Raw genomic sequence first — 25,542 nt, forward strand, 5'->3', positions numbered from 1 at the left:
AATAATATTGATATTGCATATTTTAAAAAATGTATTAGCTTCTCATAAGACCCTGCAGGTAGATTGTTTATGAAAAATGACAATGCCTTCCAGAATTTTCACCTATTTATTACTAAGCTTAAAATAATATTGATATAGCATATTTAAAAAAATATGTATTAGGCTCTCATAAGATATAGCTCACATATAAGGTAGATTGTTTGTGAAAAAAATCCAATGCATTCTACAATTTTCACCTCTTTATTACTAAACTTAAAATAATGTCGATATTGCATATTTTGAAAAAATGTATAAGGCTCTCATAGACACCTGCAGGTAGATTGTTCATGAAAAAATGACAATGCCTTTTACAATTTTCAGCTATTTATTACTAAGCTTAAAATAATATTGATATTGCATATTTTAAAAAAAATGTAGCAGGCTCTCATAGATCCCTGGAGGTGGATTGTTCATGAAAAAATGGCAATGCCTTCTACGATTTTCACCTATTTATTACTACGCTTAAAATAATATTGGTATTCCATATTTTTTAAAAATGTATTAGGCTCTCATAAAATAGAACTCATAGATAAGGTAGATTGTTTGTGAAAAAATATAAAATTATCATAATGTAATCTACTTTTCAAATATTCACTACATTCTTATCGATTCACTGGAAAATGTATTAGGCACTCATAAACTTATGTAGTGTATATTGCTTTATAACCAATTAAGGGGGGCATGCTCAGCGTAGGTCAAAATGGAATTTTATTATATTTTTAAAGCTTGATCCTGGACATTCCTTAAACGTTGTAGATAATCTATTTATATAATTTTGAAGCCTAATTATCCTTTATATTTATTTTAAACATTTGATGACTGCATAAAGTATTTTTATTACATAAAATAGTATTCTTTTAAACCTCTCGCTCTAATGTTTTAGAATATAGTCATATTTCAGTACATAAATGTGCAGTGGTGTTAAGATTTTTTACATTTATTAATTTTTAAACGCATTTATAAAACCATCAATATAATTTATGTTGACATTATTATAGTGGAATATTTACGATAAAAAATTATATTGATAATCTCTGTGATCCCAAATTTGACAAGAATTAGGCATTTTATTATTCAAAAATGGGCAAGATTAACACATTTGAAGATAATTCTAAAGATATTGATTATAAGCTATGTCTTTGACCATTCAAATGTGATAAACATCCTACGAATAATGATTGCTTTATAATAATTATTGACCTAAGAATAAGGTTTACCTTACTTTTTATACCGTTTAAAAAAAGTTTTTTTTCGGTTAGGTACATGTTCAAACACGCGCGTTAACATGTTCTTACTCCATACTTCAGTTTTAGTTTGTCAATTTATGGCTACGGCCATTTGTTGTTGCTTAACCAATGGGGACTGCCAAAAGAAATGGCGTATTTCAAAAAAACACTACCACGTCGATCCGGCCTGTTTCCCGATTTATTACCCATTGAGTGCCACTCTATGACGACATTTTTGTCCAGCGGTTGTCCACTTATAGAGCGACATGTCCAGCTCATTTCTATATCATCACGTATTTTTGTCTGCTATTGGTTTCTTTTATGAACTTTCCTCGTTAAGCCCAACATGCATCTTTCCATGCCACGTTGTGGTAGGTACTCAGTAAAATTGATATCAATCAATATTTGTTTGAGAAGTTTGAACACCAGAAAAGGAAAACCTTTCTGACTTAGAAAATTTCATGATTACGAGACCACAAAGCTATTATTTCTAAAGGTCAAGAAAAGGGATGAAAGCAGCAGTGACTATAATATCCAACTTTCATAAAATGGTGAAAACTGGAAGAAGAAGGATATTTAACCCAATGCTTACGGGCCGCACAAAATTGTGTTTTTGCTAATTGCTTTTCAAATGCAAATTAACACGTTAATTAAAAAATTAATTAAAAGAGCTCGCAAACATCAAAAATAATTAAATATATGAACATATTTCTGATTAGCAAAACTACCCGTACAACAAAATGTGTTTATTTATTTATCCTAGATAAAGTTTAGGGATTTGTATACTACTTTGAAACTAATAGATTCGTGCTGAGATATTCTTTACTATATTCAGTTTGATGTGATGCTTTCTTTAGTGGTGGGCTTAGGAACGTTAAGGTCTGGTGTGATCTTGATGCCCCCAACGATAAAAAAATAAAACAAAAACTATACGTACATTTTAAATTATAATAACCATAATATTTACCTTAAATAAATATATAAAATTTTTTATTAAAGGTATTGTACTTTATATTAATCGAAATATATTTTTTAGATATTCTTATGTTTCTTTATTTATGGCCAAAAAAGAATCGAGCGGTTTTTCTTTCGGCTGGTAACTTGATAAAAAAACAACACTTTCTTCCAGTTGGTATCATGTACCCTGACGAGTTAAGGCGTGTCCTGTTTTCTTTTAAACATTAAAGTTGGCTTACAGGCGCTCAAGAGACATTCCTAAATCATTGCAGTAATTAAAAAGTTAGCGCGTTCAACTGTGGAGTAAGTAATTGTTTTTGACAGCCATGGAACAATATTAGATTAATAATCATTATTACAACGACCCTTAAGCGGTACCCTTGTCCCTTACCTCTGTCAAAATGATTTTAAATAATCTTTATACAATAATTATTTTATTTTGTCTTCCTATTATTCTCCTTTAAACGGGGTTATATATTATTGGTTATTACAATCATTTCGTACGCTGTGCAGTCATTCTTAATATGATTATTGTGATTGAATTTACAGGAATAGTGCGCTAATTTGTGACACGTAATTTTAATAACGAAGGCTTTAACATTACGACACATTTAAATACAAATGAGGGGCTAGCAGAATGGTTGCATATTCTCTATTGACTACAAAATAACCTTATGGGAGACTTACGTTTTTTTTAAATCTTTGCGTTTCGAGTCTTAAAGACGCGATGAAATGATATATAGGCTTTTTGACGTTGCGGTAGACCTACGTATCAAAAGGAAGTCATTTTGAATTTTTATTAATTATTCGAAATTCAAAAATATTATTTATGGAAGCCGGATGAATAAGGCCAATCGAATTGACTCGACAGTAGAATTCCATTAAAAATATAATTATTGTATGTGGTTTACAGCTGATTTGTTAAATATTTCGATTTATCACATTTTGTAATAAAAGAAGAGAAGGAATACGTTATAATATTAGGGCGACATTGAACGTTTTCCCGCTATTAGCATTAAATAATATGGCAACAAAAGTCTTTTCAGGTAGATGCGGTCGTTCGAAGTTTTACTATGGGAGTTAACACGTTGGTGTAACGACCCGGATACCTAGATAAGAACATTTATTTAACAAAAGTATGTGTTAGATAGTGTAGTGATATCCACGTTTATTTAATCATTATCATCATTAGCCTGGGTCAATCCGCTGCTGAATCAATTAATTTCGATTTTATATAAAAATTACACAGCTACTTATAATTAATTCTAAATATTATGAAAACTATTTGATAAATCACTATGATATTGTTCGTTAGAATTATGGTCTCGCTATACATAGTTTTTTGGAATACCTATTTATATTAACTTAATTAATCCCTCTTCAGGGGTTAGGCCTGATGGTTTTATAACCAGAAAGTTGGCTTCAATTTGGCTAAGCTTAATATAATTTTATAGTTTATGATTTTGTACATATTTCATTAATATTAACTTTAATAATTTTAAAATGTAACACACTACCTGCTGAGACTAAATAATGCTCTGCCTGTGAGTCGTTTCTTATATGGGCATACGGCTCTTCTGCCACAACGGCGTCAGATAAATGAGCAAGCCATTGATGAGAGAAGGGGGTGGAAAAGAGGTGTGACAACGCCGTGGCCATATATGATAGTAAAAAAGGATATATTATGAAGGGTGTATTTTCAAAGTGAACTTATTCCACTTCAACAAATTTTTGGCAAACGACAAAAAACTATTTACGGGTTGATGTTACATGTGTTTTTGGTATTGGAATAAGTTCATTTTGTGACTAACACCGATTTTGAAGTTGATTTTTCTACAGGATTAAATGCTATTAGATTATTCTATACAAAAAATACTACTCTATTACCTCACCATTATGTGGGAAGTGCGGTTTTTTTTTACTGTAATTAGATTCAAATATTCACTCAACTCTGAATCTCAACATTTAATTAGTAAAATTTACAATATTATTGATAGTAGTGTGGATTCCAACACGCTAAAAGAATTCAAACTGTATACCTTCAGACTCAGTGGTTTGTAAAGTACCAGTTTGTTAAAATAAACGTAAAATAGTCCCGCTGTTTTTCACAGTGTTAAGGGCATAAAGGTCTAATCAAAAGGAAAGTTTTCTTGAAGAGGTTGCGTCCTGTTTTACATCACAAACACTTGTTAGAGGTTTTCCCGTCAAACTCTTTTGACCTTGCGGTGAACCTGAACACCTGAAGGGTATATCGTGAGGGACAAATGTGAACACAGAACAACTAAATCGTTACAAACCGTTGCTTTATTGTCTATTTATATCTTTACGAAAAGGTTTTGTGGTTCTGTAAAACAGACAACCATATTTTCCGATTTCAATATAAAACACGAATGGTACTTATGATCAAGATGGCCGAACCTTGTAATGTCATTGTAATACGTCGGAAAATTTTGATTCTTTATTCAAATAGTTTGACAGAGAGGAAAATTTTAAATGCATTTGACGGTATTTCTGGAATATTTTAATTTGGTAGATTTGATGGATATACCAAAATTAATACATACTCTCTAATTTGGCAAATTGGAATTTAATCATGCTGGCTTATTTATAACCTCCATCTGTGTTTTTACTTTGCGATACGAATGACATATTTGTAAATATTCTTATTAATATATTGGAAATATCTGCACATATTGTGTTAGGTTCGATTAAGTATTTCTCAACTGTTTTTTACATAGTATATCGTGTTCGCCAAAAAACTTTAAATCTTAAATGCATGATGACAACCCAAGGTACAAATTACTATTCTAATCGATCACAACATTTAATGTTTAATACTATTAAAAATTAACAGTGGGATGTAAATAAAAACCATAACTATTTTATCAGCACACTTAATCCACTGCAGAGAACTGCAATTTTTGAAATAAAATTTCATTCACACAAAAAATTAATATTAAATTATACAGATTGTTGCCGAAAGGCAACACCGTGTAATTAAGATCTAATGAAATTTAAAAATATATATCTCTTGTATTTGTTCAAATATTAATCATGATTGCACTTATGCAAGTTGATAAATTACTTAGTTTTATTCGGTTTAGTGAGACATTATATTGAAGTAATGACAGTATTATTTGATTGCCCATTTTATAAAACACACGTTTTAGTTTCTTTTCTCGGTTTACATGGAGAGAATAATGTTTCAAACTCTTCCAATGGAAAATATAAGTAATTCGAAAATTGACCAATATCACAGATATACATATATGGAAAAACGTTTTTCTATCAAATAAGATCCTAAATGAATTTAATTAAAGCAAAAAAGGACCTCCGGTCTACTGATTGAGTAAACTACAAGGGACTTTGCATTACCGGTTTCCACTATAATTTCAGATTTACCCAATTAGTTAATTACATACATAATTGTATATGCAGATTTTGCCTAAATAAACCTTTAATATTCTTAGTGTCATACGATTGGATAGTGTGTAATTAAATTTGACTTAAATTTGACATGCCAAGCATCTCAAACATTGCCGAATCAATTCAGATATTTTAATATAAAATTTAGCTATAAATACGTATGGAAAGATACTTTCTCGTTAATTGCATATAGGCGGCCAAAAGCTATTGTTTTTAAGATGAATATTCTCGTTGTGTTGAGTATTTTTGAATATGCCAGCATTATTTGGAGGCCTAATAGGTCCCATCCACACAATTAAGTTGGATTGAGTCCACAATAGATTTCTTAGATTTCTCTACTTAAGAACATACGGGTTCTTTCCTTATGATAATGATAATAAAATGAATTTACGGACTCGTTTTCTTCTGGGTATGCTATCAATGCAATCCCTGTCTACCCGAAGAGTGATTGTTCTTTTAAAGCATTTCTTTTTACCTCTTCGTGGGTTCATTTACAATCCGTATATACTGGCAAATATAAATTTTCATGTTCCCACCAATATCACTCGTAGCTCTACGGTCTTCGAGATACCTCGTCGCAGGACAGATGTTATGTTTCATGATGCTGTGTATCGTGTAATTAACTTATTTGATGGCACCATAGAGGTTGATTTATTTTTTATTAACTATATAATATTTGTGGACGTGTTAAATAGATTAAAATTATAATTGTATATATTATCATGTTTCTTTAATATTTACATATACACATGCTGTCTTTTGTACTTTCTTGTTATATTAGTTGTTATTTGTAATTAAGATATTTTTATAATTTTGTATTTATTATGCATTATAGAGCATTGGCCAATCGCTGTAATGCCGTAATACTCTTTTTCTAAATAAATAAATCATTATCATCATCAGCCGGGGTCAATCCACTGCTAGATGAATGCCTCCCCAAGCTTTCTCCAACTCTCTCGGTCTTGTGTCGTTTGCTGCCACGTATTTCCGCCGAACTTTACCAGTTCGTCAATCCAGCGGCTTTTAGGGTGACCCTGTGGCCGTTTCGTACCCCTTGGGTACCACTGGATGACGGCATTTGTCCAGCGGCCGTCCTTTCGGCGAGCAATGTGCCCCGCCCATCTCCATTTCAGCTGTTTGGCAATGTCTATTACATCGCGTACTCTTGTCTGCTTCCTAACCCATTCGTTCCTCTTACGGTCCTTTCGCGTGATGCCCAACATGCACCTCCCCATGCCTCGCTGTGTGACTCTTAGCCTTTGGACATCTCTCGTGTTGAGGGTCCACGTCTCGCAGCCATACGTGAGCACGGGTAGCACACATTGGTTGAACACCCTACGCTTAAGACATAATGGTAGGTCACTCTTGAAGATAATATTCAGACGTCCGAAAGCACTCCATCCCAGCTTTGTTCTTCGAGAAATTTCATCGTGCCATGCTTCCGTCTATGGACACCTGCTGTCCGAGATAGACGTAGCTGCTGACTTGCTCGAGTTGGGTGCCAGAAATACAGATAATCGCAGGGTCCGAAAAACAGTTCCTCATCACTTTTGTCTTTGAGACATTTATCTTTAGACCGACCGTTTGACTGACATCCGCGAGTTCTTGCATTCTACCTTGGAGGTCTTTCGGGTCTTGTGAGAGTATAATAAATAGAGTAGAAATAAATAAATAAGTAAAACAAAGAGATATGCATACATAGGTTTTTAAACAAGGCGACACACTTAAAACCAGAACGTAAGCCGCCATTTTATTTTCAACGTTGCCAGTAGAAGAATAAAATAATAAACTTATTACCAATACAACCACATTTACAATGATTTGATTCTAAAATCGGACTGCCTTCAAAATGTATGATAAGGAATGCATATAAAATAGAGACATATAAATCTATTGTAGAATCCAAATTCGTTGGGTACACACCATATCCCATATTTATCAACCCGGACAAGTCTAGACCATACACAAACAGGGACTTTTCAATTAAATGTCGTACTCCAAGCACTATCAACGTATCTAAGGTAAATATGGTTACAGAAATATTATGCTCTATAGGTCTACGCCGTAGCATCTCGATTTATTAATTAATTATTTGTTTACACCAAGCGATCAGAATTTTAGCTTGAGCAGCCTTACTAAATCAATCAGTGTTAGAGTGCTTAATAATAATATAGGTACGTGAGTGTGTTAAGGGAGTCGTGTTTTCACTTGTCAAGCTTAACAATAAAAAAAACTAGAAAATTACCAAATGGCAGTGTCACCTGTCAATTCTTGGACGTGTTTAACGTCTTCTCTCTATCTCTCACGTTACGTGATTTTACCTCACCTTACACCCAGTCATCTGACTTTGTCGAGCACGCCATCGCTGAACTCGTTCATTTGTTAAGCGTTGACGCTTAGCTGATGGTTCTTTCTGATCCAAAATGTTTCTATTTTTTTATTGATAGATATAATTCTAATCGTGCATATACCTACTCGATATCCCATTACTGCGCTGTAAGCATCTGTCAAACTATTATGGGAATATCCTATCATTTGTTTTCTTTCACGATCCGATTAAAATGAACGATTCCTTCATTTTAGTGTCAGTTTATTTTTCAAATTTAGAATTTGGGTTTACGTGTATCTTTTCGTTCAACAACAAACAAATACATATCTACATGGTCTGAAAAGTATTCATAATGACGTCGTAATGAAAGTCGACGTTCTATATCTGATCAATATTTTCTTTTTTAAATTATCAATGGTTTTGTTGACTCGCCAAACCTACTCGAAAGGGTGGATTTTCATTGTCCATCAAGATTTACGCGAAACAAAACTTTGTACCATGTCAGTCTTAGCGATTCTAATTATGCACAAAACCCTTTTATTTGGCGTTCTTGTTTAAATTATAATATGTATTTCTCCACTGTTGATCCTTTTAATAATTCACCTATTTCATTTAAACGCGCTATCTCCAAAATTTTGTATAAATAGATATATATATATATATATTTATTTATATATATTTTTTTTATGTTACTTTTTTGTATATAATTTAATTATTCATTATTCTTCCTCATTTTTCTCATGTAATTTTCTTATGTAATTTCTTTATATTTATGTTATTCTTACTCTCTATCTTGTTAGGTTTAACTATATTATAATGTATACATGGAAACTTTGCTGGTTGCAATAACTTTTCATTATTATATTTAAATTTTTTGTAATCAATATGTAACTCTTTGTTTCCTTAATAAAAAAAAATTAAAAAAAATGACTGTAATATCTGAGAGAATCTCTAACCATTGTTTATTTTATCTCATTAATTTGAAAAAAAAACAGTTAGCAATATTATATTATTTCTTCAATCTACATAATATATCTACGTATTTCACGTGGACGTACTCACAGTCTGTCTATTAAGAACATAATAATGCCTTTTAAATAATTGACAATCTGTGCTGTTTTTTTTTATAGAATGTAGTCCATTAAAACAAACCAGACTTTTAAAAGTATCTTAATTCATATTTCTTTATGATACAGTATTGGTAAAAAAGTTTCATGAAGAATATTTTTCTAAGTAGGTAGTAGTTTGTAACCGTAAGCACTGTGCAATCGACTTATGAAGAGTCGTAAAACTGCAATTTATCAATATTAACAAGCTTAAAGTATGGAGTAGAGATTTAAATAGTTGTTTTAACGATATAAACTTTTATTTTACAACACTATGCAGTCTGCGTTTCCCATCCCTTATTTTCCGCAAGCTCTCTCTCTCTCTTTATTGTAGCGAAAAAATAATTTCGCTAAAACAATTAAAATAAAATTTCTGACCATTATATAATAGTTCCCTCCAAACCAACCAGCCCTGTACCACACTTGGTCTTAATCACCCGTATCACGAGGCCCCACGTTTAAATGTGAAACATCAGCAGTTGTTTATGTCAAAATCACAGAACCAGTCATATTTATTATTACAACGTTTTTTTATTAGCTCGTACTCTTATTTGTCCGGTGGTTGTTTGTTCGGTACAAATCTTGCAATCGATTTTAACTAACTTCCCGACTAGCTAGACATTTTAAACTTTTAGAATATATCAGAACACGATGCCAATGCATTCTTTTAATACTTTTAGCCATCTTTAAGTAGAATTGAATTCATTCTCAGTTAATTCTGTTTTGTATGAAAATTTATTTCGGAAGAAATCCGTAATCCAATCCACTAGTATTGGTTGCTAAGTGGGTGGTCCTAGCAACTAAATTATTAATATATACGTGCGTTATAATGGAAATCAAAATGACATTTCAGTACCTATTCTATATTTGTTTGTTTGTTTGTTTTTTATTTACTGCATATCAAGTACAAGTTTGAGCATAATAATTCTACAGAAAATTTTAAAACATTGTATATAAAAAGTTCTTTTTATCTTGTAATTATATTATAATAGGTCACCATTCAAGTCGACGCAATAGTTTCGGGTATGACTTGGTGTATGGCTGAAAGTATTTAAAACTGACAATTATATTATAATATATGAAGAGATCTTCACGTCCGCAAAACGACGCCGCAATTTTTTAAATCATTATAATTGACCTTTGTAGCGACCCGGTCGGACGGCCCGGTGGACCCAACAGCATATTGAACCAACTAGAGCACCTCTTCTCTTTCCCTATTTACAGGAGATGTTGCATTCTGTAGTTCTCCCTCACGTGAACATATTGGCTGGATGACAACTCCAAGCTCAAAGAGTTTAGCAGTGAATTAACTGTGGCCTGTGAAAAATTGAATATAATCTAACCACTAATTAATTTACAAATATCCAGTATTTTTAATTACTGTATTGTATACAAAAGCTCAGTTGTTGCCGTGTACGGCAGTGTCTGTCAAACTGTGTGCCACGAAAATTTTATCAGAACTGCAGAAGACAATAAAAAATCTCTCTGCATAAATTTCTAACTCTTTTCCATCGCTTGATTATCAAAATATGTACAAATGAGTTAAAACTATTAGTTACCCCATCTCTACTCGTCATATATATGCAGACGCCATTTGTGCACGTCCGCCTTCCATGACGCTATAAACATGTCAGAATGAAAAGATTTTAGTGCCACACGAAACAGAGGAGTTGAAGTTAATCTATGGAAGGATCGGAATTATTCCGTCCTCCATATGACGCAGTAAACTTTTCAAATGCCTCAAAGTTTGCCATGGTTGATATCGAGTCGTGTAAAAGTTGTTATCAATCCATTCGCTAGATACGATGGTACACACATCAGTGGCGCACCCAGGGGGGCCAAGGGGCCTTGCCCCCCCCAAAAACAATGAAATTGAAAGCCAATAGATTAGACAAATAAAAACACGGCAAAAAATGATTTGAAATTCTCCAGCACCCTCTTTAGAAAAATTTCTTAGATTTTAATTTCTAACACGAAAATTTCGAAACACTAATGTCGGGTTTTTTTAGAAACCCAATACCTAAGGGGACTGTCAAAGTCCACCCGAATTCCGGAGTGGTGTAGGTCATGGTTGGGGAGGGCTGACAGGGCTCTAGCCTGGGGGCCTGGGCTGTGGGGGCCCGGCGTGTGGAGTTGACCAGATAAGTGAGATAAACACACATCATAAATTAGCTTTAATAGTAAAAAAGTCGCCTGCGGCGCTATTACACGTCATGGTCATGAACATTTTCAACTACTTACTTATATAATTGTGCAATATATTTTTTGATTATTATGTGTTGATACTCGACAGCTCCATTATTAAAGTAGATGTTGTTATGTACCCATGACCTCAATCTATTACTTAACAAACCACGTAGATAAACACGTGTGACTTACATATCAATAACAAATCGAAGGCTAAACACTTTTGAGTAAACAAAAGTAATGGGTTACGTGTTAATGAAGCATGACTATCGTCAACTTAATTGCCTCATTATCGTAATATATAAAGCCCCTTGATTATACAAATCATCAGAGCGAGTTCAGTTGCGAGTCTTCATACATCACGTGCGCGTCGGTTATCGGTATGTCAATTTAGTGTCCTCCTGTGTTCGAATTTAAATAATTATTTTATTCTATTTTTGTTATAATATTGTATTTTAATTTGATAATAAAGTGCAAATAAAGAGATAAGTCGCCCAATCGATAACTGAGATCAGTCGTCGATTGTGCGGCCCTTTTTAAAAATAAACATCTTATTCAATACGTAACAACAGAATAATTTTGGTGATAGCGGTGGGATTGCTTCACTTTTTCAATTAGTAGACGTACTGAAAGAAAATTCGAGAGAAAGTTAAACGTCGCGAATAATCGGTATCAAGTAAATTCTCACTGGGTTTAATAACTCAATTTCGAAATTAAAACTCAGAGCCTTCAGGACGAGGGACGACGATTTATCGCCCGCGAAGATATATCCTCGCGTTGATGAGAACTACGTATTCCGTTGGCATCGAGACTGAGCAGCGTCACTAACTCTTGCGGCTAACAACGTCAAGATTCAGGACAACAAATCAAGAGTCAAGAACGGTGGATTCTACATCCTTCAAGGCAGCCAAGAACCTTCCCGAAAACAACAGAATCAGGAGACAATAGACACGACATCCGGAACCAGACCTACAGACAAGACATCCTAGATAAGTTATCCCGAACGAGTTATCCCGGACGAGACCTTACTAGAAGACATCTACTACACACCACACACATACTGGAGAGATGAAGATGCAGGTGGCAGCGTCTACTTTTATCCTGTAAGTGCATTTGTCAGCTTTTATTGCCAAAACATTATTACACACCGTATACTGCTCCTCTCATTAACACTTTAATTGTTAAATAATTGTAAATATAAATTAGCTTTAAAAAATTAATATAAGATGACGGAACCGTCAACCCCATCCACTTCGAGAGTAGATAAAGATGTTGTTTACGTGTACCCCCCGAACGACATAAGCTTTCTTATAAAATTTGTTGAGCCATTTCATGGAGATAGAGATAAATTAGATTCCTTCATTGCCGGGTGCGAACAAGCATTATTATTGGCTTCAAAAGAACAGCAAACGTGCTTGCTTAATTACATAATCAATCAAATAAAGGGCAAGGCATATCGAGCATGTAAACCTAAATCTATAACATCATTTGTACACCTCAGGGAAGTTTTATACATAAATTTCGGAGATAGACAACAATATGCTCAACTATTATTTGAACTTCAACATTGTAGGCAGGGACGAAACGAAACCGTTACAGATTTCTACAATAAAATAGAGACTTGTATCGACGCCTGTGTACAATCGATAAACCGAACCTCTAAATCTGAATTGAGAGATGGAGAGATTGAAAACATTCAAAAATTAGGGTTACAACTATTCACGTACAGGTTACTCCCACAAATAATAAGCTTTCTAGTAAGAGCTATGCGTCCCGCTAATTTGAATGAAGCGTGTAAAATCGCTCTAGAAGAGGAAAATATTTATGAAATGAATAAAAAACAAGACCATCACAATAAACCCTTTTGCACAATATGTAAAAAGACGGGACACGAATCATCAAATTGCTATCGTAAAAATGATAGAAAACCTAACTTTGACAGGCGCATTCACGCCGTAGAAGCAAGAAATCCGAATAATAATTATAATAACGGTGGTAGAAATAATAATGGATATAATAACGGAGGTAATAACAATAATGGTTATAACAATAATAACTATTTTAATAGAAACGCTAACGCAAAATATAATGGAAATAATGATAATAAAAATTATTCCCAAAATGTCAAAATATGTAGCTATTGTAAAAAGAAGGGTCACCTTATTAATGAATGCTATACAAAGAAAAATAACGATGGAAAACGAGTACAAGAAAAGTCATCGCGCATAAACCATTTAAACGGGCTACAGTCTGTCGAGGGGCGCGTCGACCTGACAGATTGCTAATAAGTGACGAATCAAAATCCTGTTTAATATATCACATCAATTCGGACACTATGCGATACATTAAATTGCAAATTAAATATAAAACAAAATTTGTAACTCGGAAATTTTTAATGGACACCGGTGCGGGAATATCCCTTATAAAAAATCATTGCCTAGACCCAGAAATGAAAATAAATGTCAACGATATAATCGAAATGAAAGGCATAGATAAAGAAAAAACTGCAGAAACTATTGGAAGTATAATAATAAATTTTAACTTCTATGATGAATGTGAAGGGCACACATTTTATGTAATTAAAGACAATGACTTGAATCTTCACTATGACGGAATTATAGGCGGAGATTTCTTGAAAAACTACAACGTCAAAATAGACTACAAGACAGAAAAATTAATAATAAACGATAAAATATCGATTAAAATGCAAAATGAGTCCGCAGAGACCAATGATTATGAAAATTGTAACTATGTAATTAAACCTCGTAGTGAAACAGTTATAAATATTAAAATATTAAATCCTGAAATAAAAAGTGGATTAATAAATATGGAATTAAATATACCAGGAGTATATTTATCAAATGCAATTGTAAATGTGAATGAAAACAACGAATCTATATGTACTATCTTAAACACTACTGACGAAAGTTTAAGAATAAATAAACTGAAAACGATACTTGAACCAATACCCAAAAATATATATGCGTTTAATTATAAAATAAAGAATGTTAATAATAGAATATATCAACTTAAACAATCAATAAGATTAGATCATCTCAATGATGAAGAAGCTTCATCATTATTAGAATTATGTAACGAATATAATCACGTTTTTCATTTAGAAGGCGATGAATTAAGCTTTACTAACGCGGTCCAACACGAAATAAATACAGAGTCAAATAAACCAATACATGTAAAAAATTATAGACATCCTATGATACATAAAGAGGAAGTAGATAAGCAAATCGATCAAATGCTTAAGGACAAAGTAATTAAACCTTCGACATCTCCGTGGTCTAGCCCCTTATGGGTCGTGCCCAAGAAAATGGACGCCTCGGGAAAACCAAAATGGCGGATAGTTATTGATTATCGACAACTAAATAACATAACAATAGGAGATGCATATCCTCTGCCTAATATTACCGAAATATTAGATCAATTAGGAAACTGTAACTATTTTACAATACTTGATTTAGCAAACGGTTTTCATCAAATACCAGTTAAAGCGGAAGACAAAGCAAAAACTGCTTTTACGACAACAAGTGGTCATTACGAGTACAATCGTATGCCATTCGGCCTTAAGACGGCTCCTGCTAGTTTCCAGAGATTAATGAATAACGTATTGACAGGACTAAATGGTACTTCATGCTTTGTATATCTTGATGACATTGTAATCTATGCAACTAACCTGACAGAACATAATGAAAAATTAGAAAAGGTATTTAAACGACTAGACTCAAACAACCTTAAATTACAACCAGATAAATGTGAATTCCTAAGAAAGGAAGTAGCCTATTTAGGACACATAATAAGTAATGAAGGAGTTTTACCCAATCCAGATAAAATATCAGCAGTAAAAAATTATCCTAGACCAAAATGCCCAAAAGACATTAAAGCTTTTATGGGATTAGCAGGATATTATAGAAGATTCATAAAAGATTTCAGCAAAACAATTAAACCTCTAACAAACTTATTGAAAAATGATACAAAATTCGATTGGACTAATGTTCAAGAAATAGCATTCGAAAAATTGAAAGAACACTTAACTACAGCACCTTTGTTACAATACCCTGATTTTACTAAAGAATTTATATTAACTACTGATGCATCAAATTATGCAATAGGAAGTATTTTGAGCCAATGCATAATTGGAAAAGATCTCCCAATATCATACGCTTCGAGAACGTTAAATAAAGCAGAAATAAATTATAGCACAATAGAAAAGGAGTTATTAGCTATTTACTGGGGAGTTACCCATTTCAGACCATATCTATACGGTAGAAAGTTTAAAATAATCACCGATCATAAACCATTAGTTTTTTTTTTTAATATTAAACAACCAGGTTCTTCTAGATTAGTAAAATGGAGACTTAAACTTGAGGAATACGAATACGAAATAATGTACAAACCAGGTAAAATCAATAATAATGCAGATTGTTTATCCAGAATTAAATTACATGATACTTACGAAGATTTTCTAGAGAACGATACGAATGAAGTAAAATACGAATTACTAGAGAAAAATGACAGTATATTAAATTGCAAATCAGACTTCGCACATTGTATATCTAAAGATGTAAAAATGTCAGCTGGTTTAGCAGCACAAATTAAAGAGAAAATAAATAACTATCAAGAATTAAGAAAACATAAGAAAGAAATAACTGATTTTATAACTTCAAAAATAGACAATAGAATTATCTATCACTTAATAACGAAAGAAAACTATTTTCATAAACCAACTTACGAGAATCTATACTACGCAATAAAAAGCTTACGAGATCACTTAATAAAGAATAACATTAAAAAACTAGCATTACCCAAATTAGCAACAGGATTAGATGGATTAGCTTGGAAACGAGTTAAACAAATGATAACATTTTTATTTAACACAACGAATATCGAAATAACAATATTTAACGTAGAGAAAAACATTAATGTCCTCACTTTAGGAGATATATTCGACGAAGATTTCATAATACCAAGTATAGAATCACAACATATCGAGGAAAGTGCAATATTAGATGATAATACAGATGACTATGAATCATATGTAAAATACATGAAAGAAAATCCTTTTATAGCATATGATAACTTATATGAATGTGACGATTTGTTATTAACACAAAACAATCGAAATATCGCATATTCAACATCTCTCGATTTTGACGATTCAAATCAATTTGTTTTAGAAGTAATAGAAGATAATGAAACAAACTTAAAGACCCGAGAAAAGGAGCAACATGAAGTAATAACGACAACGTCACGTAACGGAAGAACGAAATATTACCATTGCTTAACTAAAATTCATTATTATGACAAAGCAACATTAAAAGACATATTCCTGACACTTAAAAACTTACGCGAAATACTTATTAAAGACGAAATAAAAGAATTAGCTATATCCAATTTTAAGAACGATTATGATAATATAATCTTTGGGAAAATTAAAATGCTTATTCAATATATGTTTAGAAATACTAACATACAAATAGTAATTTGTCAAAATAAATTAATAGAACCAAGTAGAGACCAGATTCCCATAATATTAAACGAATGTCACAATTCACCTATTTCAGGACATTCAGGATATCATAGAACCTTAGCACGAATTAAAAGCAAATATCGTTGGCCAAATATGAAAGGCGAAGTATTAAAATACGTAAAAAGTTGTAGGGGTTGTCAAACTAATAAAACAGACAGACGTAAATTCAAGGCACCAATGGAAATAACAACTACATCATCCACCTCTTTCGAAAGAGTAGCGATAGATCTTGTAGGACCTTTAAACGAAACTAATAACGGAAATAAATATATTTTAACATTACAAGATGACTTAACTAAATTTTCCCAAGCATATCCAATACAGGTAACAAACGCAGAAACAGTCGCGGAAACCTTAATATCATTCTTTTCACACTACGGAGTACCAAATTCGATTTTATCAGATTTAGGTACGCAATTCACGAGTAATATCATGAAAGAGTTTACAAAATTATTTAAAATAAAACATCTTAAAACTACAGCTTATCATCCACAAACAAATGGAGCTTTAGAAAGATCACACTCAACCCTTAAGGATTATTTATCACACTTTGTGAATGACTCACATACTGATTGGGATAAATACCTACCGTATGCCATGTTTTGCTATAATACGAGCGAACATTCAACAACTAAATTTACTCCTTATGAGTTAGTATTCGGAGTTAAGGCGAACTTGCCAAGTTCAATAGAAAACAGCGAACCAAACATTACGTATGGACAATACATAAACAATATAAAAACGCGATTGGCTAATATAAGACTAACAGCTAAGGAACACATATTACGCTCAAAGATGAGATCGAAAAGAAATTACGATAAGAACGCATCTAATTACAAATATGAAATCAACGACTGGGTATGGTACAAGGTATCGATAACACCGAGGTCATTTAACAAAAAATTGACCCCGAACTGGAAAGGACCATATCGTATAAAAGAAATTCACGATTTCCAGAATATTACAATACAAATCGAAAACAATAAATTGAAAAGAGTACACTATAATTTACTAAAACCATTTAATGGATAATTTCAGATTGTTTATTCACCAAGTGTATACACAAAATACACCAATCACACAAGGAAATGGAATATATTTCGACCAGATAGGAGTCCTTAAACTCAGTGAAGAGACATGGACGACTATAACATATGTTAATCTAAGCATAATTCCACAGGAATTAAGTATTCTTACTAACAATATAAATAATATAACAATAAAATGTAACATAGCAATTAAGATATATGGTAGACTAGAATGTAAAAGGTTACTAACACCATTAAATAACGACATTGAAGATATTACAAATCAATATGAAAATATTATTCATTTAACTAATAGCAGACGAAATAAACGTGGATTGATTGATGGATTAGGATCAATATTCAAAACAGTCTTCGGCACTTTAGACGCCGACGACGCGACTTTTTATGATGAATCAATCGATAAAATTAACATAAATGAACAACACCTAATGGAACTCATGAAGGACCAAGTGCACGTAACTAAAGATGCTTTAGAAAAATTTAATCAAACAATGACTAAATTGAAACTAAATGAATACCTTTTGACTAATGGTATGAACCGAATAGACGAATCAATTAATGCAACCGAAAGCGAATTAGAATATACTGAAACACTGTTACTGATAACGGAACAAACCGAATTAATAGCGTTGACCTTAGAAAGATTAACAGATCATTTAAGTACAATAATAAATTCAATTTTAATGGCTAAACAGAATATATTACATCCAAGTATCTTATCGCCAGCAACACTATATAGAGAATTAAATGAGAGATCAAATTTATTACCAGATGGCACAAATTTCCCATTACCACTACTACTAGAAAATATGCATTTAATTATAGAGATTTCAAAATTAACAGTATACTACATGAATAATAAATTAGTTTATTTACTAAAAATACCTTTAACATTACCGAATGAATTTAAATTATATAAAACCTATCCATTGCCTATTCCCCATACAAATGACACCAATACATACTCATTAATTTTACCAACACATACATACATGGCAATATCTACAGACGAGCTGACATATGTACCAATTAATAACATAGAAATAGTATGTAAGAATATAATTAATCAAATATTTATATGTGAAGAATTAAATGTTTTATCAACTCATAGTAACATGCATTGTGAACCCCAACTTTTATTGAACATTGTTAAATTCATCCCAGAAATGTGTAACGTAAGAAATATAAAAGGATCTGTAAACCTTTGGCAAAAACTCTCAAATAATAAATGGTTATACACAGTATCTGAGAAAAGAAGATTGACTATTAATTGTAAAAAATTAAAATCAATAAATATTGAAGTACTCCATACAGGAATTATAAAATTAGAAAAGGATTGTAAAACTAATAATGGTTTAATCAGCCTAACTGGCACAGATAGTATTCTAACAGAGTATGAAAACCCATACACTAACATTAATATCATTAAAGATAAATGCTGTCTCATAGACGATAACAATTACACTTTAAACAGAGTAGAACCAATAGAATTAATTAATATTGATAATGGAAATTCAAAAAATGTTATAGAAAAATTTGATAAATTCAATAATCAATTGGAAGAATATGAAAAACAACCAACGATTGTAAGACATTCTTCAATATTTACTAAGATAATATATGTACTAACAACTATTGTAATCCTAGCTATAGTACTTTTCATTTCAATAAAAATTTATAAACATTTTATAATTAATAAGAAAACTTTTAATATTGTAAAATATAGAAGGACTAAACAAAGACATGACCGAGAAAATATAAATGAAATTCCGATTGGAATTAATGTAAACGATGATGAAAATGAAAGTATAGCCATAGAGCTTACACCTAGAATCATTCCTAGAATTCATCCCACTAAAGAGGATATCTTACAGTCAGTTACAACTGGCTAATTTAATTAAAAAATATTAGCAAGTTTCTTAAGGAGGAGGGTGTTATGTACCCATGACCTCAATCTATTACTTAACAAACCACGTAGATAAACACGTGTGACTTACATATCAATAACAAATCGAAGGCTAAACACTTTTGAGTAAACAAAAGTAATGGGTTACGTGTTAATGAAGCATGACTATCGTCAACTTAATTGCCTCATTATCGTAATATATAAAGCCCCTTGATTATACAAATCATCAGAGCGAGTTCAGTTGCGAGTCTTCATACATCACGTGCGCGTCGGTTATCGGTATGTCAATTTAGTGTCCTCCTGTGTTCGAATTTAAATAATTATTTTATTCTATTTTTGTTATAATATTGTATTTTAATTTGATAATAAAGTGCAAATAAAGAGATAAGTCGCCCAATCGATAACTGAGATCAGTCGTCGATTGTGCGGCCCTTTTTAAAAATAAACATCTTATTCAATACGTAACAATGTATTGAAAATCACCAATAATTTACTGTATAAGTACCCTTAATTTGAACTAAAACACAATTTGAAAAACGTTAATGTAGTGTTTCACACTGCATTTAATCTTAGCGGTAGGTAAGGGGCCCGCCAAATATCCTAGCCTGAGGGCCCGTTTCAGGATGTGGGGACCATGGTATAGGTACACCGAGTGCAATAGACAAAAGACCGATAAACGAAAAATTAAGCTGTGAAGAAGAAAAAGAGCCTATGGGACTAATTTACATTCTCCTCCTTGGGCCCCCCCCAATAATAAATCCTGGGTGCGCCACTGACACACATTAACAATGGAATAAAATGTAATAGACTTAAAAAACGATCCTGTGCCCAAAGCCTAATAATTATCTGAAGTAGAATTGTTGAATTATTATTTGTGGTATTTTTATTTGGTGTGCCACAAAACAAATTCTTTTTCCCAGGTGTGCCGTCAGGTAACAAAGTTTGGCAGACAATAAGACTAGATACCAGATCCACAAATCTAGGTCTTATTATCCACGTGCTCCTCAATGCCCCCTTATATCCCTGAGAAGGGCAACGCCTCCCCCGACCTTTCCAGCGCCTACTGAGAAACCACGATCTAAACCTAAACTACGTAGTTTACTAGCTAGTTTAGTACGTAGTTTACGTGCACACGTCATACAAAAATATAATTTTCTTTATGTTGAAATACGTATTAAGCATATTATATTTTTAATGGACTGTAAGTAGAAGATATTAACATGGAATTAAAAACATGATACTATTGCAATAAATGCTTTCTTCCACCCGCTCTTCTAATTCCCGCCAAAACGACAGTTTGTAATACCAACTGGGGCAGTCATCCGTTTATAATCGATCAGGAATACAGTAAAATCAGCGCCGGAAGTCCCGCCTCCTTCCGGTCACTTTGTCAAGCGCTAACGAGAGGTAGCATAGACAATAATTACTACAAAAGGATAATATAAATTGCCCGTTGTCTGTGATGGTGACATTTCGGTTATTAAAATAAATTATTTTAACAAATAACACATTGATATCATTAACTTTAAGTATGGTTTATTTTTAAACACAATAATAGTCCATTACTTTTATTAATACAATAGGCTATGTACACTTATTGAATGTTTAGTTAAAAGCTATATTTGATTTGATGTACATAGATAGATTAGTATATCTATATAATATACTAATAATACAAGTGCAGCTTCTGTCTCTCCGGTTATATAAAATAAATACTAGATAAATATGGATGAAACTTTTGGAGCTTATAGACTATTATCGTCGTTATCAAAGATGTCGAAAAAAAACTTATTCTATAGAAATAGGACTTAATTATATAAAAAAGAACTCTGGGACCTCTAATGGCCTCTATATGGTATATTGCACCACCTTGTTGGAAACACATATCGTCCAGATCAAAATCATTTAATTCATGGTAGAAAAAATCAGTAATCACGTTTCTGTAGCGTTCTCCATTGACAGTAACTGCATTGCCATTTCTGTCTTCAAAAAAATACAATCCAAAAATACCTACAGACCATAAACCACACCAAACTGGTAATTTTTGTAGATGTACCTAATGGTACTTCAAGAATAACATGTGGGGTATTATTACTCCAAATGCGACAATTATTGTGCTTATTTATGAAGCCATTTAACCAAAAAATAAGCTTCATCGCTGAATGGGTCTGTTTCAAGTTGCGCTAGAGGCCCAATGAGCTTCGACGCACCAAATAGTCATCCAGTTTAAGTTCTTGTGTTAACTGTATTGGATAGCCTTCAAAAGCAAATATTTATGAAGATTATGCCATTTAGAGCTAAAGAAGTCCAAGTTCTTGAGAACGGCGTATAATTGATTGTTCTAGATTTTCATCCACACTTTGATTCGCAACATCGATATTTTCAGCAGTACGTTTACGTTTTTGACAGATTGGATTCCTAAAATCACAAATTCATTCCATTTGACACAAATCTCCCAGTTAAATTACGAATAGTAAGCTCTGTAGATCGATGATTTTGACCATAAATTTCATATAGCCCCCGAAACGTAGTTCGAATACAGTCATTATTATTGTAATAAATGTTAACAATTTGTTTACACTGTACAATTGTGTATCTTTCCATGGTAATTTACCAAACAATACTGAACACAAATATAAATTTTGGTGGAATCAGAAAAAAATGGCTGCTAAGAGGTTTTAAAAATCTATAGTACCTACTAATTTAATAACCCTTTACGTAAAAAAAAAACTATAAATTATATTTACAATAATTCATTGACTACGAAAATGATTTCAGTACTTGAATTTGGTGTCTTTCTTTTTGTAATAAATTTTGAAAACATTATACACGTTGCATATTCATAACTCTCTAATAACATAATAACAATCAGCCTAAATGCAATAGATAAACCTAAACACCTCTCCCTTTACTTACGCATCTGTTACTTCCACCTTCTTCCATTTAGTAACTAAACGTGCCATTGTCTAACAATATACAATATCAGTGGCGTGTAAATGTCCCAAAAAAAAAAATAGTAAACACAAAGTTAATGTCCACTGAAATAATCATTTCGAATCCATCAAAAAAACTAAAATAAACATGAAATAACACACATGGATACGAAATCAAACCTTATAATATTTATTGTGGTAACTAATAATTTTTAATGCTCGGAACTTCACGTAAATAAATAATTGAAATCGTAATAAATGGGGATTAATCTTTCGTTCATTGTTATAGTGTTGACTAAACATAATAATTAATAATCAGTTATCGTTACAGATATTTACGTTATCACCGCGGATTTTTCTCCTTCTTTCCCATTCTGATGATCCTCTGAACAAGCTCGAAATTAAAAATAAAAAAAGCGGAAGAACGTGTGGTGATAATCCAAAAATCTATCGCGATAACAAATAACCGTGAAAGTCACAGTCATTCATCAGAAATGTATCAAACTTGTACATTTTAGGTCAACACTGATTCAATGAGTCAATATTCTAACAATCATTGTGTATGATGGCTTGTCATGGTTTACAAAACCGCTTTCGTTTTTAAACACCACGACAGACAACAGGGATAGCCGACACTACTGCATAGAGATGTAGTGTCGCGGCACTGTCTCTCCGAGAACAGTATTGTAATCAGCTGTCACATGACATTTATTTCGGTCAGTTTCAGTACATTATATTGATTGTAATATATATGTAGCTTATAAATTTATAGCTATGACAAAATAATAAAACCATAAATTCAATTCTGACTATATTTTATAGAGATTGATTCTAACATTAAGTTTATCATAAGGCTATGGACACACCGTTTCACCGTTTCAAGGCGTTCGTCACTAGCATCAAAGCAATGAGTGTTTGGGTATATATAAATATATACGTGAAAAAAATCAGGGGTATACAGTGGAAACGGCGAGGCGCAGCAAGATAATAGTCGTTTTAACAACGATGCTCAGTCATGCCAACTAGCTGTGGGTTTTCCGAGATCTGCAGCTAATCACATGCCACTGTCAACTGACACGTTCACATGTTGGTTGTAATTGTGTTATCATAAATAAAAATAAATTAATATACACACAAAAAGCCAGCGATAAACTTTACACGTCTTCATAATATATAAAATACAAATAATTATTACAAAAATTTGGCACCATTTACCCCCTTGTCTGTTGAGTATCAGAACTCCATTGTAGACTACCTTCAACTACCTGCAAAGGCTCTCACAGAACGGAAGTCGTCTCCGGAAGTGACCACCTCTTTCGCACCATATCTCTTTTACACTAGAGAAAACCTTTACAGCCTTCAAGTCACCCTCCAGGTATCGTCTTCAAACTCCTGAAGCGTATACATCTCAGCATTGCTTAATTGGATCTTCTATTCATTTCTATAATGCCTTATAAAAATTTATCCTCGTTTACTGGCTTATTTTATTATATGTAATTTCTATATAGGTACATTATTTTAGAAATTTTTGAGAAATAGTATTTCTCGAGGCCTTAGAAAGGTCATAAGATATTGATACGTATGGGAGCAATCAAACATGTTCGACTATACCTTACTAGAGGTTGATTTAATATGAACATCTTATATTACAACATTTGATCGAAAGTTTTTAATGTGGTTGAATTGGTAGCCATAGAAAAATTATAATCTATACGTTGGCATATGAGAGATGGCGATTATAATTTTTGATTATATTTTATGATGTACGTATGATATTATAGTGCAGTTTGTTTGGATCACCAACAAATTCTTGTAACGGGGTTTATCTTGACAATATTTCCTAATTTAATAATTCATAAAATCGACCGAGTTGCATTAAAGTGATTGCGGTGTGAAGTTTTGTATAAATTAATCTGCAATGCGGAGTGACTTACAAATAATTTATGCATTAGCCGGCTCGCACATCACAACTCGCCTCCTGTGCTTAACCGCCATAAATCAAAATTTCTGAGAACGGGCAGCCGGCGTTCCTTCATACAACCTCGCACATCTGCCTAGCGATATCGACATTCGCCGCATCGTGGCTTCTCCGAACGCGGCGACAGTCTGGAGAAAAATGGCCGATCCGCCAATTGTGCGCTTGCGCGGAGTCGACTTTTTTTAGATACAACATGCAGGCTGTAGAAAATGCGACATGTTGCCAATCTGCGAAGCTCCATTTGATAACGTTTGTTTCTTGGTTTACGATGACGTCACATCGACGAATTCGTCGTAAGACGCATGCGGCGAGTTCTGATGTGCGAGCCCACTTAGCCTTAAAAACATTTTTCTCTATTATGCTCCATATTTCACGCCGAACAAAGTCACAGGTAATTGTGATCTTCTTAGGATCGGACATGGTAAAAATACATATTGTCCTCTTAGAATAGAACAAGCCTAACTGATTTTTTTACATTTTACAGGAGAGCACTTTTAAACTTTTTTGTCAATAATTTGAATATTTGATAATTGTCAATATATGAATATTGGTTTTAATATACGATAATGCATTAGTTCAAAGCATTGTTTATGTAAAAAAAAAACATTAAAAAGTATATTCTGTTACATATTTCATCAGATAATGTCAGATAGGTTAATTTTGTTCCAAAATGTTTTTAAGATTGAAATTAAGCTAGGAATGATAGGAATGAAATATAGAGAATCGAAAAAGGATTTTTTAATACCTACAATAAAAGTATTTTCACAAAAAATCAGTTAGGCTTGTTCTGTTATAAAGGAACGATATATATATATTTATTTTTGTAATTTTAATTATAGTTTGGAAATTACTGCTCTATAATAG

General features: G+C 32.4%; 2 protein-coding genes across 2 annotated transcripts in view; both read left to right on the top strand.

Annotated features, from left to right (window-relative positions):
- Positions 1-25,542, top strand: part of LOC147077961 (sodium-dependent noradrenaline transporter-like) — a 140,984-nt gene that overhangs the window by 59,485 nt on the left and 55,957 nt on the right. The gene's annotated exons all lie outside the window — the stretch shown is intronic.
- On the top strand, positions 17,971-24,096 carry LOC147077962 (uncharacterized). Its single transcript, XM_085940048.1, has 2 exons — positions 17,971-19,199; positions 23,951-24,096. The coding sequence occupies exons 1-2, from the start codon at positions 18,290-18,292 to the stop codon at positions 24,094-24,096; spliced, it is 1,056 nt and encodes a 351-aa protein (XP_085796174.1). The 5' UTR covers positions 17,971-18,289.

This window comes from Rhyacophila brunnea, unplaced genomic scaffold (assembly GCF_057557595.1).
Source record: "Rhyacophila brunnea isolate RB1 unplaced genomic scaffold, BYU_Rbru_1.0 scaffold_12, whole genome shotgun sequence".
Classification (NCBI taxonomy): Eukaryota; Metazoa; Arthropoda; class Insecta; order Trichoptera; family Rhyacophilidae; genus Rhyacophila; species Rhyacophila brunnea.

Excerpts from the sequence above, each read along its gene's own strand:
- LOC147077962 (XM_085940048.1), top strand. The coding sequence starts at position 18,290 with ATGGAACTCATGAAGGACCAAGTGCACGTAACTAAAGATGCTTTAGAA. Across the intron at positions 19,200-23,950 it reads TATAAAATTAGAAAAGGATT|ACTACCTTCAACTACCTGCA; the intron begins GTAAAACTAATA and ends ACTCCATTGTAG.